General features: G+C 37.7%; 1 protein-coding gene across 1 annotated transcript in view; it reads right to left on the bottom strand.

The window, feature by feature from the left end:
* The window catches only part of BAZ1B (bromodomain adjacent to zinc finger domain 1B), a 73,157-nt gene that overhangs the window by 11,034 nt on the left and 44,220 nt on the right, over positions 1-17,903 (bottom strand). Inside the window, exons 9-13 of the mRNA XM_024571328.4 lie at positions 17,598-17,731; positions 14,985-15,090; positions 14,154-14,252; positions 8,626-8,803; positions 6,757-6,939 (exon numbers count right to left, since the gene is read on the bottom strand). Coding sequence (XP_024427096.2) covers positions 6,757-6,939; positions 8,626-8,803; positions 14,154-14,252; positions 14,985-15,090; positions 17,598-17,731 — 700 coding nt within the window. The remainder of the gene's footprint in view (positions 1-6,756; positions 6,940-8,625; positions 8,804-14,153; positions 14,253-14,984; positions 15,091-17,597; positions 17,732-17,903) is intronic.

The raw sequence follows: 17,903 nt of genomic DNA, 5'->3' as shown, positions 1-17,903 counted from the left end.
CTCAGTAAAACATGAGATCCATTATGAGAACCACCAGTTTTCTCCCCCATTGTACGATACCAGACTCTCTTACTGTAACACAACCCAAATTCTTCAAATGGAATATAAATTTAAGATTTTTAGATTCAGTCCCTTGAAGAGTGTTATTGAGAGCAAGGAGGAAATGGCTACAATGGGCTTTGCTGTCCTCTAGTGGATAGTCAGATGCAAAGAAGTATTCAAGAAAAAGTCTGATCAGAATAGGGTACTGTTTTTTACTTCCTGAAGTTATTGCCTCTAAATTTGAGCACTCCATAACTGGCCTCATTAAAATAAAAAACTTGAAGAGATCTTGGAAATAGGCTTATTTAACCTTATTTAAGAAATACTTATTGAAATAAAATTTATATTAACAAGTTCACCTTGTAAAGTGTAGTCGATGGTTTTTTATGTACTTACAGGATTGTACAACTATCAAAATCTTAACTTCAGAACCCTAAAAACAAACACTGTACCTACCCACTAGCAGGTTACTTCCCACTCCCTACACTAACCCCCCACCACACTTTCCCAGCCCTAGGCAACCACTAATCTACTTCTGGTCTATAGAGTTGCCTATTCTGTGCATTTCATATAACATGTGGTGTTCTGTGACTGGCTTTTTTTTTTTTTTTATGGAACATGTTTTATAGGTTCATCTACATAACCACACGTAACAGTATTTCATTCCATTTTAATTATTGAATAATATCCATTGTATGGATATATTACATTTTTTATCCATTAATCAGATAATGAAAATGTGGGTGTTTTCCATTTTTTGGCTGTTCTGAATAATGATGGTATGAACTGTGTATATCTGGGTTATGTTCGTTTATTATTTTTCATGGAAAGGAAGTTTACTCAAGGTCTCACAGCAATTTAGGAGCAATTTACCCCAATCCAATGCTCTTGGCATTTTACATACTAATCATTAGTGTCCTATTATATACCGACGAAATTATATATCGAGACTAGCCTTGAATTTTGAGGACAAAAACATGAGGCACTCAAGATTTGAAAAAAACATTCTGGTATTCTCTTACTACACAAAATTCTAAACAGTACAGCACATTAAGAAAAAAAAATCCCTATCACAGTCAAGAGAGTGTTTCTAAAAACACATCAACAGCAGCAAGAAAAAGTTTTGGCATTAAAACACTGGTGGAACTCAGTAAATACTCTGTGCAAGGCTAGACACACTATCCTGGTGAAGAATTCAAATTCTATGGCACATTTAAGTAAAGTTGCTTCCACATTTCAATAAAGTTGGTCCCACTCTGGTTGGGTGGCTCAGCTGGTTGGAGCATCGTCCCATACACCAAAAGGTTGTGAGCTGGATTCCCGGTCAGGGCACACCTAGGTTTGGATTCAATACCCCGGGCTGGGGTGCATTCAGGAGGCAATTGCCAAAAGATCAATGTTTCTCACATTGATGTCTCGCTCTCTCTGAAATCAACAAACATATCCTCAGGTCAGGATTTTTTTAAATATTTAAATGAAGTCAGTCCCTAGTTAGAAGTGAGTATAACAGAACCAAGGGGAAGCCAGTTTACATTTCAATCCTTCTGCCTAACAGTAAAAAGGCAGTCTATCTTGGCAAAAATTTAATGAGGCTTCTTCAGACCATATTCTTCCACAAAAAATGTATAAAATGCAAAAACAGATAATCGTGTTGTCAGGACAAATGGGTCCAAAGTAGACAGAGGGCCTAAAAGAACCCAGGATTTTGCCAAATTATACAATGTCTTTCCCGTTTAATACAAGAGATGAAATAAGCATTAAATAGTTGAAATCACTGACTATTACAAAAAAATTTGAGAGATCATCTACTTTCATAAATCAGGAAACTGAAGCTCAGATTAGAGACTGACACTAGCTCATGCAACAACCTAGTGCCAATGAAAAAACCACCTTCGCCCATGCCGAGTGGAAACCTTTAAAGCAAAGAACAGTGGAAAATTTCAGAGCTGTGGCAACGTTGACCTTTGGTGGGGAACTGAAGGGCATAACGCCATTTTAACTGAGAATATTGCTGAACTGCGCAGTAGGCAACAGAAACTGATTTTCCATGAAACTCTCCCATGCTTTCCATTTCTGTCTGGGCCCCAAGGTTAAACCTGCAAAGTGCTCCTATTTTCTTCCCTAATCAAGCTAAGAATCAATCAAGTCTCATCACATGACAAGCTAAGAAGAGGTTATTTCACTATAGGGTTGAGTAAAACAAACAAAAAAAACCCCAAACACAAAACTTAATGAGAAATCTACATATCTAGTTCTCAATAAAACACTGCAGATAAAGAAATGTCAAAGAAAGATCACATGAAGAAAAGAGACTCTTCTGTACAAAACTAAGTTAAAAACAAAACCCATATAGTATGCAGTAAGCTAGAAATTATGCCGAATGAGAAGTGATTTCACAAAGGAGACTATTAACTATCTAATGTCTTAGACTTCATCTGGAAAGTTATCTATATGCCGTATAATCAGAACGTAAGAAGGTGAGAACTAAATGCTAGTACAATAATGACATGTGTGAAGTCTCCGAGCCTAGGTCACGAATTAATAGTTAAACCTTTATCTAACTGATTCTTAAGTTCTCTGCTATGCTTACCTCTTCCCCCAAATGATCTTCCTTGTACCACATTATCACCCTTGACCTCAGGAAGAAACTTAGGGGGTACATGACAACTGTGTTCAAGTATCTGAGGAGCTTGAGAGAGTAGACTTATTCTGTGTAAATGAGAGGGCAACTGTCAATGACAAGAAGGACATGTTCAACCTGTACACCCTTCCATGACCTGATTAACTCCAACTTATTCCTCAAAACCCAACTAATACACTCTCTCCTCTGGGAAGTTCTCTTTAATTTGCCACTAGGTATCCCTGGTAAGCCAGTACTGCTCTTTATCATCAGTACTTGTTACACTACTATAATCGTCTCTCACACTTAAACTGAGTTCCTTGAGGGCAGACTTCTAGCTTCAACTCATCATTGTAATCTGCAGACTAACCACAGTGACTGGCACAAGTAAGCTTTTACCAGTCAGTTGTTTATGAAAAAAAAGAAGGGAGAAAAGAAGAAATCAAAAATAGGTGAAAATATGCCACTGGATAATGGCTGGGACCTCTCCCATAATGTATTGTTTTCAAATTCTTAAATAATCTTAAACAGAAATCTAATATAGAAAAGATACAAAAAATAGAGCTGCTAATTAATTATTCTAATGAAGAAAATCCAGGCTGGATGAAAAAGGTGAAGAATTAAGTAAAAACAACACAACACTCATCAGATACAGACAATAGTATGGTGATTACCAGAGGGAAAAGAGGGTAGGAGGAAGGAGAAGAGGTTATAGGGGGATAAATGGGTGATGGAAGGAGACATGACCTGGAGCGGTGAACACTGAATATAGAGATGATGTATTATAGAATTGTACACCTGAAACCCATAGAATTTCATTAACCAATGTCACCCCAATAAACTCAATTAAAAAAATTAAAAATTAGCCCTGGCTGGTGTGGTTCAGTGGATTGAGTGCCAGGTCCCCAGTAGGGGGCGTGTGAGAGGCAACCACACATTGATGTTTCTTTCCTCCCCTTCCCCTCTCTAAAAATAAATAAAATCTTTAAAAAAAATTAAAAATTAAAAAGATTAAATTACTAAAAATATTGTGTTTTGTTTTTTTTAAAAAAGAGCCCTGGCTGGTGTGGCTCAATGGACTGAGTGCTGGCCTGCGAACTGAAAGGTTGCCAGTTCGATTCCTGATCAGGGCACAGGCCTGGGCTGTGGGCCAGTTCCCTAGTTGAGAGTGCATGAGAGGCAACCACACATTGATGTTTCTCTCCTTCTCTTTCTCCCTCCCTTCCCCTCTCTAGAAATAAATAAATAAATAAGAAAGAAAAAGAAAAATCAGAGACAACATAATGTTCATCAGTATGAAATTAAGATGTTAGAAAAATGAACATCTACATAAACTCAGAGGGAGAGAGGACAGATGCTCAGGACATGATGGTAAGTGAAAAACTGCATAACATTATGCTGTGGATTCCATTCTGTGAAAGCCCACAAACCAGTACTTGTCTGTACACAGAAAACACATCAAACTATTGAAGAGTAGTATTATTGGGGAATGAAATTAGGATGGGAGTTATTTTCTATTTTACTTACTTCTCACATTTGATTTACTTACAATGAGCATACTACTTTTAAAATTGAAATACAAGAGAATTGGATATCCACATGCAAAAACAAGAAGTTGGACTTTTACCCTTTATTATCTACAAAAATTAACTCAAAATGGATCAAAGATCTAAACATAAAAGCTAAAACTATAAAATTTGTAGAAGAAAACAGGGAAAAGCTTCATGAAATTAAATTTGACAATGATTTCTTGGACAGCAAAAGCAGAGGCAACAACAGAAAAAAAATGAGTTGAAAATTAAAATGTAGAACTTTTGTGCATCAGAATTCATTATCAACAGAAAAAAAGCAGAGAATATTTGCAAATCATGTGTCTGATAAAGAACTAATATCCAGAACATATAAAGAACCTATGCAACTCAATAACAAAAAAACTCCAAACAACCCAATTAAAAAATAAACAAATGACTAGATGAACATTTGCCTAAAGAACACAGACAAATGTCTATAAGCACATGAAAAGATACTCAACATCACCAATCATTAGGGAAATGCAAATCAAATCCACAAGATACCACTTCATACCCTAGGCTACTATCAAAGAAACAGCATAACCAGTGCTGGCAAAGATGTGGGAAACCTGAACCCTCATGCATCACTGGTAGGAGTGTGAAATGGTGCAACCGCTATGGAAGACGGTATGGCAATTCCTCAAGAAATTAAATAGTATTCCTGTATGATCCAGTAATTCTACTTCTAGGTCTACACCCAAAAGATCTAAAAGTAGGGACTGAAATAGGTATTTGTACAACTACGTTCATAGCAGCATTATTCACAATAGCCAAATGTGGAAGTGTCCCAAGTGCCCATCCACAGACAAACAAGTAAAATGAAGTATTATATACGTACAATACTACATTATTCAGTGTTAAAAAAAGACAATTCTGGCACACACTACAATGTGGATGAACTTTGAAGACATTAAGCTAAGCAAGCCAGTCACAAAAGAACAAATATCCTATGATTCCACTTATATGAGGTACCTATAGCATCTAAATATACAGACACAGAAATAAAATGGTGGTTACCAAGAGTGGGGGTGGGGGTTACAAAAATGGGTAGTTTAGTCTTTGTAAGGAACAGTTTTAGTTGGGAAGATGAAAAAGTTCTGAGATGGATGATGGTGACACAGTTGCAGAACAATGTGAATATATTTAATGACAGGACTGTACCACAAAAAAATGGTTACGATGTCTAATTGTCTGTTATGTATTTTTTACCACAATTTTTAAAAGCTTAAAAACCACTACCACCTTTTTTAAAAAAGGAATCAGCTCTGAGAAAGGGGAAAGGGGTCATTCTGACCCATTACCCAGCCCTAGAGGCAGGGCTGTGCTCCACAGAACAGTTTGAAAACCACAAACGTCAGTGAAAGTGACAAAAATGGAACACCGGTTCATAGTGCTTTTGTTAAGTAGCAGCTAGGAATAAATGGCGGGGGCGGGGGAGGAGGGGGGGAGGGACAAAAGCAGGGCCCTCACCCTTATAATCTAACAAAGAACTTAATGCAAGAGGCTGGCAGCAAAGGAAGACATGTCTCCCCCACTAACCCAGCAGTCCTGAGCCTGGTCCGGTAATACTGCTCGGCATTTCCAACAACACAAGCACAACTATGACAGTGCAGGAGGTGAGGAGCCCTTAAAAGTCTGCGTGTATCATCTCCACTCTCTGGGAAAAGGAAAACCTTGAGACTGTGTATTCACCCCAAGGCCTAGAAGGGGGAGGAAGAGGGGGTCCACAGTGCTTAAAGAAAAAGCCCAGAAAACAACTTCGGTTAACTGCCTGACTCCTGTCACGTATGCAAAAGGAACAAATAGAGTCTAGAGCAAGATAAGGATTCAGGCCCTGGCTGGTGTGGCTCAGTAGACTGAGTGCCTGCCTGCCAACCTGGCACTGCAATTCCACAACCTGGAATTGCAACCGCTGGTTCAATTCCCAGTTAGAACACATGCCTGGGTTGCAGGGAAGGTCCCCAGTAGGGGGCACGCAAGAGACAACCACACATTGATGTTTCTCTCCCCCTCTTTCTCCTTCCTTTCCCCCTCTCTAAAAATAAATAAATAAATAAATAAAATCTTAAAAAAAAAAAGAGAGAGAGAGCGAGCGGAGGATTCAGATCAACACATCCCCACAAATGTTTGGGCAGTCAGGTTTCCCTGGGGGAAAGCTGGCACCTTTACCTGTCAATCAGTATGTAAACTTCTTCACATCCCACCAACTATGTAAGTCATCACAACCAAGGACGCGCTCTAACGCCATTCAGGGGACCACTGATAACCTGGCTTCTGGCCAGGGGCCCTGTGGCTACTCTCTCTGGCCACCCTTGCTTTTGCTCTCCCATTAGAACTTAGGACTAATAAATGTTGCCTGCATGCTAATAGGCTTGCTGATCTGTAGCTCTTTACTGCGTCAGCAAGAAGAACCAAGTTTCTCCTGTAACACTTACAGTAGCTAAAAAGCACAAGGTTAGACTACTTTAAAACCAAACCACACGTTTCTACAGTCATAAAACTACATCTTCATTAACTAGATACCTTTGCTTCCTCGGCCATTTTTTTTTCTTCATCCACCTCTTCAGTCTTTGTTGAATCTTCACTTTGGAGTTTTCTTCTCTTTTGCTTGGGAGCCATGAAGCCTTGAAGAAATTTCTTTATGACACTGGCTTGAAGGGCAATCACACACTCTCCAAAATCCTTCAGTTTCTCTAAAGAGACCACCTACAGGAATTGATTTAAAAATCAGATTGAGAGAAAGCCCAAGAGAAAAATGAAACTATCCTTGACTAAATTTAAATCAACGAATGGGTCACAACATGAATTTAATGGGCTTCCTCAGTTCACTGGATGGCTTATGCATTTAAAAGTAGCTGACTAGTTCCATTTCCTCAGTGAAGGGATCCACGAAATGCTGAAACTTGGTCTACTTAAGGAAGTTACATAAATCATTCTTTGGCTCGGTAAACCATGTGCAAACTACAGTCTCAAGGCAAAGAAAAACTGAAAAAAAAAAAAAAAATTTTCTGACCTACTAGCTTACAAACTATCAGCCAGATAATATGCTTTACATACTTGACCTCATCTAAGCCTCACATTTATTTTATGGATGAGGAAATAGAAGGTAAATCACTTTGACCCAAATAATGCTCTTAAATACCAACACTACCTTCTCAGTCATGCAAGATACGTCAATTAAAAGACACTATTTTATAATCACAAAGAGAAATAAAGAATGATGATAACCCGATGTTAGTAAGGTATAGCTTGGCACAAAGTAGGCCATTGATAAATATTTGCTAAATAAATAAAAGAGTAAATGTAATATTTGAAACTGACAGTCATTTGGGTTAAATAATTCTTCAAAAAAATCATTAAAAAACATAATGATGTTTAAATTCTTTTCCATAGGAAATGTAACAAGAATTCATAACCAGACTAATTAAAAAGAAAAAAGTAGCATATATAAGATGCATATATAATTTGCAAATTCTAATAGCAAAGAAAATGAAACACAAACTCTGGACAGTGGAAGATTTAAAATCATATCAACTCCATGGGTTATTTTGTACCCCGAAGTGATATAAAGAAAGTGTTCATAAAGTAGGAAAAATGGGGCAAAAGATGTAACTGCTCATAAAAATCACACAATTATACCTGAAACTAACATAATATTGTACTGTCAAGTATAGTTGAAAAAAAAATCTGATGATACAACAATAATACACATGCAATAATGCATATAAATAATTTGAAAAGACCCACAAATACTGTTTGGAGTTAATATGGACTTTATTATTTAAAATCAGTAAAAAACTTTTTACAATAGTAATTGATGGAGAGTAGTCTCCAATCTCTCCAACTTTGACACCTAAACCTAAAGTGGAATGTTGGGTCTCTTGAACTGCTTTGCTTATACCACTTATGGGTCCTACTGACCAGTAAATAAGAGGACTATGAAGAAGCTTTGAAACGTACCATTTAACAGCATGACTGTCGCCCCAATATAAGCATAACACTTCTGAACTAATCTGGTGTAATGAATGAATAAAAGTAGAGTACACAGATATATTTTAGACCTTAAAGCACATATATTACATGTGAATGAACATGTTAAATAATGTCATAGGACTATGGCCCCAGGATCTTTTTTCATTCAACTTAATAGAAAACCTCTTTTTGAACAAAGGCTCTGAGCCAACTATTAGAATTTTCTGGATACCAGCAAAAGATGACAAAGTAAAAATACCGTATGTGTATAGAGAAGTTTAAGTTACACACATCTTCAAGATAACCCAAAATATATGAGTTCCAGGACCATCAGGGGGAGTCAAGAACAGTATAGGGAATAATTCCAAATTGAGTTTTCAAGAGTAACAGATTTCAAAGGGTGTTTTCCCAGGTTCTTACCCGAGCTTCAAATTCTGACGTTTCTTCCACATAACCAAGACCCCCCTTTTGTAACCTTGTTGCAACTTCAATTAGATCACTTCGAAGAAAGTTTAAAAGCTCCTGGTTGCCATCACAGGACTTTAGGCCCAAATTTGGTTTCCGGGCCAGATGAATAGAATGAATAATGTCCTGGTACCTAGAAAGTTGGGGTGAGCAGGAGGGAAAATACAGAAACTTTTGAAGATGGTCCATAAATTTCAACCACTTGAATAATATGTCTTATTTCTGTAAGGTATATTTAGATTTTTTAATTTCTCCTTGGAAATTATTAATAGTCTGATGCTTCTTGTATGAATATTCAAATTTCTCTTATTTTTTTTGAGAGAGAAGAGAGGGAGAAAGAGAAACTCGATCAGTTGCCTCTCACACATACCTTAACCAAGGACCTGGCACAAATCAAGCATGTGTCTGACTGGGAATTGAACTGGTGACCTTTCACTTTGTGGGACAATGCTCAACCAAGTGAACCGTTCATTTTATCCCGTATTTGATAAATTCCAGTATATGAAGTGGGTTGCTTTTCCTAGCTCTTATTCATGGTATCTAGTTTGTATATTTTCAAACTTTTTTTTTTTTTTTTTACTATGGGTTTCTTGGAATTTTACCTACAGCAATTCGTTGAGGCCTGGTTTGATGCTGTGCTCCTCCAGAGAGAATGTGTGTTTGCTCACTTCCGGCCAAGATGGAGGCGTAGGTAGACACACTGTGCCTCCTAGCACAACCAAAAGAAGGACAATAACAATTTAAAAACAAAAAACCACCAGAACTGACAGAAAATCGAACTGCATGGAAATCCGACAACCAAGGAGATAAAGAGGAAACATTCATCCAGACCGGTAGAAGGGGTGGAGAGGGCTCTCGGGAAGGCGGCGGCTGGCGGACCCAGTGAGGTGGCGGATTGTGGAGTGGGGCAGGCCAGGCTGCAGCTAGCAGACCCACAAGGTGGTGGCTGGCAGACCCTGCGGCCCCACATTCACACACTGATAAACTGGAAGGAACGGTGGGGGAGTGAAACAGACCACACAACCCAGGGCTCCAGCGCGGGAAATAAAGCTTCAAACCTCTGATTGAAAACACCCATGGGGGTTGAGGTGGCAGCAGGAGAAACTCCCAGCCTCACAGGAGAGTTAGTCAGAGAGACCCACAGGGGCCTAGAGCATGCACAAGCCCACCCACTCGGGGATCAGCACCAGAGGGGCCCAATTTGATTGTGGGCAGCAGAGGGAGTGACTGAAATCCAGCAGAGTGGAGCAGGTGCCATTGCTCCCCCTTGCCCCCTCCCCCACATACAGCGTTACAGTGCAGGCACCAGAGTTACCCCATGCTCTTACCCCGCCCTCCTGAACACCTAAGGCTCCGCCCCTTTACACCAAGACAAAAATGGCCCAAATGAAAGAACAGATCACAGCTCCAGAAAAAATGCAACTAAGCAAAGAAGAGATAGCCAACTTATCAGATGCACAGTTCAAAACACTGGTAATCAGCAAGCTCACAGAATTGGTTGAATTTGGTCACAAATTAGATGAAAAAATGAAGGCTATGCTAAGAGAAACAAAGGAAAATGTACAGGGAACCAATAGCGATGGGAAGGAAACCTGGACTCAAATCAACAGTGTGGACCAGAAGGAAGAAGTAAACATCCAAGCAGAAAAGAATGAAGAAACAAGAATTCAAAAAAATGAGGAGAGGCTTAGGAACCTCCAGGACACCTTTAAATGTTCCAACACCCAGATTATAGGCGTACCAGAAGGAGAAGAGGAAGAACAAAAGCTTGAAAACTTATCTGAACAAATAATGAAGGAGAACTTCCTTCATCTGGCAAAGGAAATAGACTTCCAGGAAGTCCAGGAAGCTCAGAGAGTCCCAAAGAAGCTGGACCCAAGGAGGAACTCACCAAGGCACATCATCATTACATTACCCAAGATGAAACAGAAGGAGAGAGTCTTAGAAGCAGCAAGAGAAAAGGACACAGTTACCTACAAAGGAGTTCCCATAAGACTGTCAGCTGATTTCTCCAAAGACACCTTACAGGCAAGAAGGGGTAGAAAGAAGTATTCCAAGTCATGAAAGGCAAGGACCTACATCCAAGATCGCTCTATCCAGCAAAGCTTTCATTTAGAATGGAAGGGCAAATAAAGTGCTTCTCAGATAAGGTCAAGTTAAAGGAGTTCATCATCACCAAGCCCTTATTATCTGAAATGTTAAAGGGATTTATCTAAGAAAAAGAAGATAAAAAATATGTGAACAGTGAAAATGACAGCAAACTCACAGTTATTAACAACCACACCTAAAACAAAAGCAAAAGCAAACTAAGCAAACAACTAGAACAGGAACAGAACCACAGAAATGGAGATCACATGGAGGGTTATCAATAGGGGAGTGGGAGGGGGAGAGAGGGGGGAAAGGTACAGAGAGTAAGTAGCATAAATGGTAGGTAGAAAATAGACAGGGGGAGGATAAGGATAGTATAGGAAATGTAGAAGCCAAAGAACTTATATGTATGACCCATGGACATGAAGTATAGGGGGGGAATGTGGGAGGGAGGGGGTGTGCAGGATGGAGTGGAGTGAAGGGGCGGAAATGGGACAACTGTAATAGCATAATCAATAAATATATTTAAGTACAGCAAAAAAAAAGAAAAAAAAACGTGTATTTGCTTATGTCAGTTGCCAGGAATCGCTACCAACCCAAAACAATTTTAAATTACCTGCCTGAAATTCTTCACAACACAAAAGACAAATGATTTCAACTGAAAACCTACATAAAGACTTTCACATCTTAAACTAAAGATTAACCATCTGAGGTCCCAGCAAGAATGACTCCAATAAGACGCTCTAGCCCGGATGGGGCCGTAAGCCTCACTGTTCGGCTTCCCATAATAAAATGAAAACTACAACTCAAAGTCATCTAAGTTGAGTACTAAGTTCCCTATTCTTTCTTAATAATAAGGGTTTTTAATACTATTTTTTTAAAGATTTTATTTATTTATTTTTTTAGACAGAGGGGAAGGGAGGGAGAAAGAGACAGAAACATCAATGCGTTATTGCCTCTCACGCGACCCCTACTGGGGACCTGGCCCACAACCCAGGCATGTGCCCTGACTGTGAATCGAACCAGAGACCCTTTGGTTTGCAGGCTGACACCTGATCCACTAAGCCACACAGTCAGGGCAGGTTTTTGATATTATTTTCCTCTAAATACAACTTCATTGTATCCCACTAGTTTTCTTATAAAGGATTCTTTCTAGATACAACATAAGTTCCCTTTTATTTTCTTCTTTAAGTGTTACCTAGGAATATATTTAACTTACTACCAGTTAAGATCTTTTAATCACCTTTAAATAATTTATTTCTAATTTTTTATTGCAATCTGATTAGAGAATGTATACTGAAGCTTTTTGAATTTATTGAGATTGTTTCTTTGGCTATGTGTATGATCAATTTTTATAAATGTTCAATGGATATGACCAAAAAATTTACTTCTTTGTGTTTCCAACTGGAGTTGTATTCTTTTGTACACTTAAACTTTTTAATTGAGCTTTAACAACTGACTGCAAACCCTTTAATTTAGATCCTTCATCACTTTACATATTTTCTTATAAAAAGCATTTTTTAAAAACAAATTTGAACGTAAAATGGCTTGTGACTTATTGTCCTATCCCCTTAGCAATCTCCAGAAGAAGCAACTCAACCACCAACAGGAGAACAAATAGATAAATTGGGGCAGATTCACAAATATTGCAGTCATGGAATAATAGAAAGGAAAATACAATTCAGTTATTTTTAAAAAATGGATGGCTCTTTACTGCCAAGTAAAGAGCAGTAAGTCCTAAAGACTAATCTATGTTACTTGAGAGCCACTAAAAAGTTCAAAACCAAGTAAAACAAAACAAGGTGGATATTTTTCTAATGTTCGACAATACCAAATACGTGTGTGCGCGCGTGCGCACACGTGCGTAGTTTTGTTTTTAAGCCTTATAATCTCTAACCTTTTACTGGAAGGATTTCATCTATTCATATTTTCGTATTTAGTGAATGGAACAAGTCCTTTCAATCCTAAGCATGTGCCTACCAAATATTTTATTTGTTTGTTTAGTGTGGTATGGTGGTGGTTGGTGCCATACATTTTTTTAAAATTTTTATTTATTTATTTTTTAGAAAGAGGGAACGGGAGGGAGAAAGAGGGAGAGAAACATCAACTGGTTGCCTCTCGCACACCGTCAACTGGGGACCTGGCCCACAACCCAGGCATGTATGCCAACCCAGGAATCAAACCTGTGACCCTTTGGTTCTCATGCTGGCGCTCAATTCACTGAACCACACTAGCCTGGGTGCAAATATTTTAAACAGAAGAAACATCATAGAAATATATATTTTTGTGGTTCTATGTATGATATTTTCCCTTATTCTTAATTTTCCTAGTCACATTGGTATTAATACAGCATGATACTGATAAAATTTTAATTAAATTTTCACATTAAGCAGTGGGCTAAAAGCAATTATGATGTACCCATTACCACTCACAAAAGTCTTGCAAAATTGCAGAGCATGTACTAAGTAGTATTTTTCTTCTCTCTTCAATCAGATCTAAATTCAACCATGAAAGCATGCAGTCAGAAATTAAAAGTGCTTTAATCCAAAACCTTGCCCTGGCTTTGATAGAAACAATGTCTAGAACAGGAAGGACACTAGCAAACCTACAGTCGATGCTAATTTTGTAGACAAAATGGTTTTTGTTTGGAGTTTTGGTATTTTTTTTTCCTTTTGAGATATAATTCTCATAACATTAAACTCACCATTTTAAAACATTCATTTTCAGTGGTTTTGTGTTGTGGAATCATCAAAACTACCTAATTCCTACATACTTTCACCACCTATACCTGTTAGCAGTCACTCCCAATTCTCCCCACCTCCCAATCCCTGGGAACCGCTAATCTACTTTCTATCTATGGATTTGCCTATTCTAGATGTCTCATATAAATGGAATCATGCAATATATAGTTTTTTATATCTGGCTTCGCTGATTCAGCATGTTTTCTAGGTTCATCCACCTTGTTGGATATATCAGTACTTCATTCCTTTTTATGGCTGAATTTATGGAAATATGAACCGCATCTATCCATCAGTTGATGGACATTCAGGTTGTTTTCATTTGTGACTATTTTGAATACTGACAGAATACTTTCGATCACCAACTGATGTCAAACTGCATGTGCAAGGCTACCTAACTACAAAGGGGCTCTCAGTATGGTACATGGCATGCATTATTCAATGACTAATCCTGCTACTCTGTATTACATGGTTTAAAAGAAGATTTTTCCAAATAAGTATGATGAGCCAAGAAAATGCCAAGCAAAAGGAATACAGAAGTTATAGACATTTTTTAAAAGTTAATCATTTTTATGGATAAGCAAAAAACCCTAAGATCTTTATAATATCTAATGCTGAAGAGAAATAAGATGTGAGGAACAAGATGAAAATCCTTACCTCTTCTCTAGTCTCTCTTTAAGCTGACTTTCTCTTATTCCCTGAGGGTGAAGGCAATTTAGCAACTCATCCAGTTCCTTCTGACTATCACATAAAAACCTGTAGGGACAAAAGAGACCTGAATAATTGAGCAGGGGGGAAAAGTCAACCACTAAGAAAGGAATCTAGGGTTGATGGTGGGGTTTGGGAGAGCAAAATCCTAAACTTGCTCACAGGGAGCACTAATTTATTATTTCCATGTCTAATGTTAACTATATCCTTGAACTTTGGAGCCAATATTTCCTACTAAATATAATGAGACAAATTTCATAAAATTAACAGGCACATTTGGCACATTTGTCCATACATCTTCAAAGAGTGAACTTATCCAAAAATAAAAGATAAATGGTCATTAAACCAAAGGTGATCATAGCTAAAGCAGTTAATGTAATCACAAAGTAATGGCCCTTTCAAAACCCAGCACCCTGCCTAAAAGCAGAATCAACACAAAAGAAGATTAATGACTATGTGTACAATTTTTTATTTTTTAATTAATGAAGATGAAAATCCTAAATACTTCTATTTGCAAACAGACTGAAAAGCATTTCCAATGCTTTGTGGTATCTATTACATACAAGGTTACATTACAGGGGGAAATTTATAATGAACAAACAAATATTAATCAAACTGTCAAGTCTGCTTTTAAAGCGATGATGAGTTTATCTGTCTGAGAAATCAGTCACACACAATGATCTTAATAGATAATCGCTAACTCACTGGTGTTAATATATTAAATAATCTTTTAACATTAAAAGGAAAAAGAAAGAGCAGCCAGATGAATGCTCATATTACCATAGATTTTGTCCTTGTTTGGGTATGGTGGTCTCTACGGCAGTTTCTGTTGCTGGTCCATGTTGTGTATTCACGCTTATATTTTTGCCTAGGTTTGCTTTCTTGCCTAATAAAAATAAATACATTAGGTTGAATATAGTAAATATCCAATTCCTAGTTTCAAAACCAAGCAGTACACAGTGCCAAATCTAACAACTAATAACACAGATGCTGCCTATTAAATCTACCCACACTCACAATAGACGCTAACTTCTCCTGAATATCTGACATATAGCACTTTATCTGAGATGTCTGTTCTCTATACAGGAGAACAGCGGTACAGGTCAAAGTTTAAGAGTTTAGCAACTTGAAATGGAGAGAAATACCTACATAACTCTACATAAAAGCAAATAATTTACTCCAATGTTAACACAAAGACATCTGTGGCGAAGGAGAGTCAACTGACATATATCAACGACTAAAAACTTACCCCTGGAAGCTTCCAATGTCATATATGATTAACTTTTTTGTAAACCAACCCTTATATACTAATATACGATGTTAACATAGACAGAGTTTTAGCCAGTATGTGAAGCCTTACCTCATACTACAATTGTTTTGTCCCCCTGCTCCCATTCTTTCCCCTGCAATACTAACACAATCTTTTTTTTAGTCTTTTCAGCCAGGTAATTTTGAAGAGACCCTGCCATGCTAGGACTAGAAAACATGAAGAAAGCAACAACTTCAACAAGGACGTAATAGAAGGGACTTGGGTGCCAACATTCTCTCAGGAAGCTCTAACTGTACTGGCCCAATTTCTAAGGCAGCCACTCAGCTTTGGAAACACAGTCACGGTCTCTCAGCCCACTGGAATCTGTAATGCCTGAAGACCCTGACTTCACATTTATTACTCTCAAACATAACTGCTCTCACCTGGGTATTTACAGTACACCAGAACTAGATTTTTCTACTATGTATTACAGTCTAATACTTTAATATAATTTAACAGAAACATGTCTTACATTTGAAGTTTGGAACTATGTATTATTTTCCTATTATCAATTTTTTGAGTTTAAAATTTAGGTTAAGAGTTTATCTAAAATGAAGAAAAACTACTTTTTAAAAAAACCGAAGACGACTTCTCCAAAAAACACACCCTATTATTTGAGAAGCAAATTTTATTAGATTACAGAAAGTAGAGCTGGAAGGAAGCTTGTGGATCACCTAACCCAATGGTTCAACAGGAAGTCATGTTGCTACCAGGGGACATTTGGCAACATCTAGACACATATTTGGTTGTCACTATTGACATCTATAGGGAAGAGGCCAGGGATGCTGCTAAATACCCTACAATGCATAAAATAACACCCTAATCCCCTACCACTACAAAGAATTATCTGACTTAAAATGTCAATAAAGCTGAGGTTGAAAAAGCTCGACCTAAACTAACCATCTGAATTTTTTTAATTAGTAAAAAATTTTAATTTTTTCATTGAAATATATAGTTGACACTTGAACAACAACACAAAGGTGAGGGGCACAGACCCCTGGGCAATTGAAAATCCATGTATAACTTTTTTTTTTCATTGTTGTTCAATTACAGTGGTCCCACATTTTTTCCCATTACTCTCCCCTGCCCAAAAAATCCATGTGTAACTTTGACTTCCCCAAAACCTAACTCCCTTCAGTATTCATGAGGGACTGGTTCCTGGACGACCCCCCCCCCGCCCCGCCCCCACGCACAGGCCAAAATCTGCAGATGCTCAAGTGCCCTAGATAAGACAGGGTAGATCAATGCATGAAGTCGATTCTCCATATCCATGAACTCCAAACCGCAGAGGAAAAACAGTGCAGGTATTTATTTTTTAAAAATCCGCGTATTTAAGTGGATCTGTGCAGTTCAAACCTGCGTTGTTCAAAGGTCAACTCTATTATTTTCCGTCTCAACCAATACATAAATTTATATATTTATATATTTAGAAAAGTACACTTCTGTATTTACTTCACCAACTGAACATACCCATATAACCAGAACCCAGACCAAGAAAAAGAACATTATCAGTCCCTTTTCATGACCCCCTCCCTCAGTTATTTTTAGACAGTCCTTGTTTCTTCTCACTAGAATTTTAGTTAAATCATCAAACTTTAGTTCAAAATTTTACTTGTTTTGTTTGCTACCTTGTGTCATAGCACATGAAAAAATTGGTAGGCACATAAAAGATGATCCATAAATATTAAATAAATTTTTTAAATGGAGGGAGAAGACATAGCCTTTTTGGCCCCCTTATCTCAATTCTAACCCTTGAGGTACCTACAAAGAGGTTTCCAAGGAACGAAGTTTGCAAACTACTCGTGTAAAATGTAATACCCAGACAGTTACTATAGTCGTATAGATTTTGTATGTGTAGTTTTCAAGCTCTTTTTCTTTTCACACGATGCCTGGAATAAATTTGGTACTCATACGTTAATTTCCTCCCTCCTTTTTGTGCATTTCACATCCTCCCACCCCAATCAAATACATTTACCTAAGAAGGCAATGAAGAAAGTTTACAAATCGAAAAGTTGACAGAGGACAGACAACCCTTAATGTTTACCCTACTTGAGCAAGGTAAAATAACTAATAGAAATACATACTACGGGGGCAGTAATCCTCATCAGGACAGTCAGCATGGTCTTTGCGGTGGTGGTTGAACCGGTAGTCAATGCTGTCATGTACCCAGCCTTTTTCAATGAACAACCCTGGAACTTCATCTGAGAAGAGCCAGTATCTACAAATCACAACCACATATGATAGGTCATGAGAACAATTATAAAATATTACTCAGCAGTCAGAAATATACAAATTATAAAACAAAGAAAACCAAACATTTTAGGATTTAAGACTTGTCTAATACCTGTAATTTTTATAACTTCTAATATTTCTTGACTTTAGATTCCATA

Source organism: Desmodus rotundus, chromosome 1 (genome assembly GCF_022682495.2).
Source record: "Desmodus rotundus isolate HL8 chromosome 1, HLdesRot8A.1, whole genome shotgun sequence".
NCBI lineage: Eukaryota > Metazoa > Chordata > Mammalia > Chiroptera > Phyllostomidae > Desmodus > Desmodus rotundus.
Note: the sequence above shows the minus strand (reverse complement) of the source record. Positions and strands in the feature narration are given on the sequence as shown.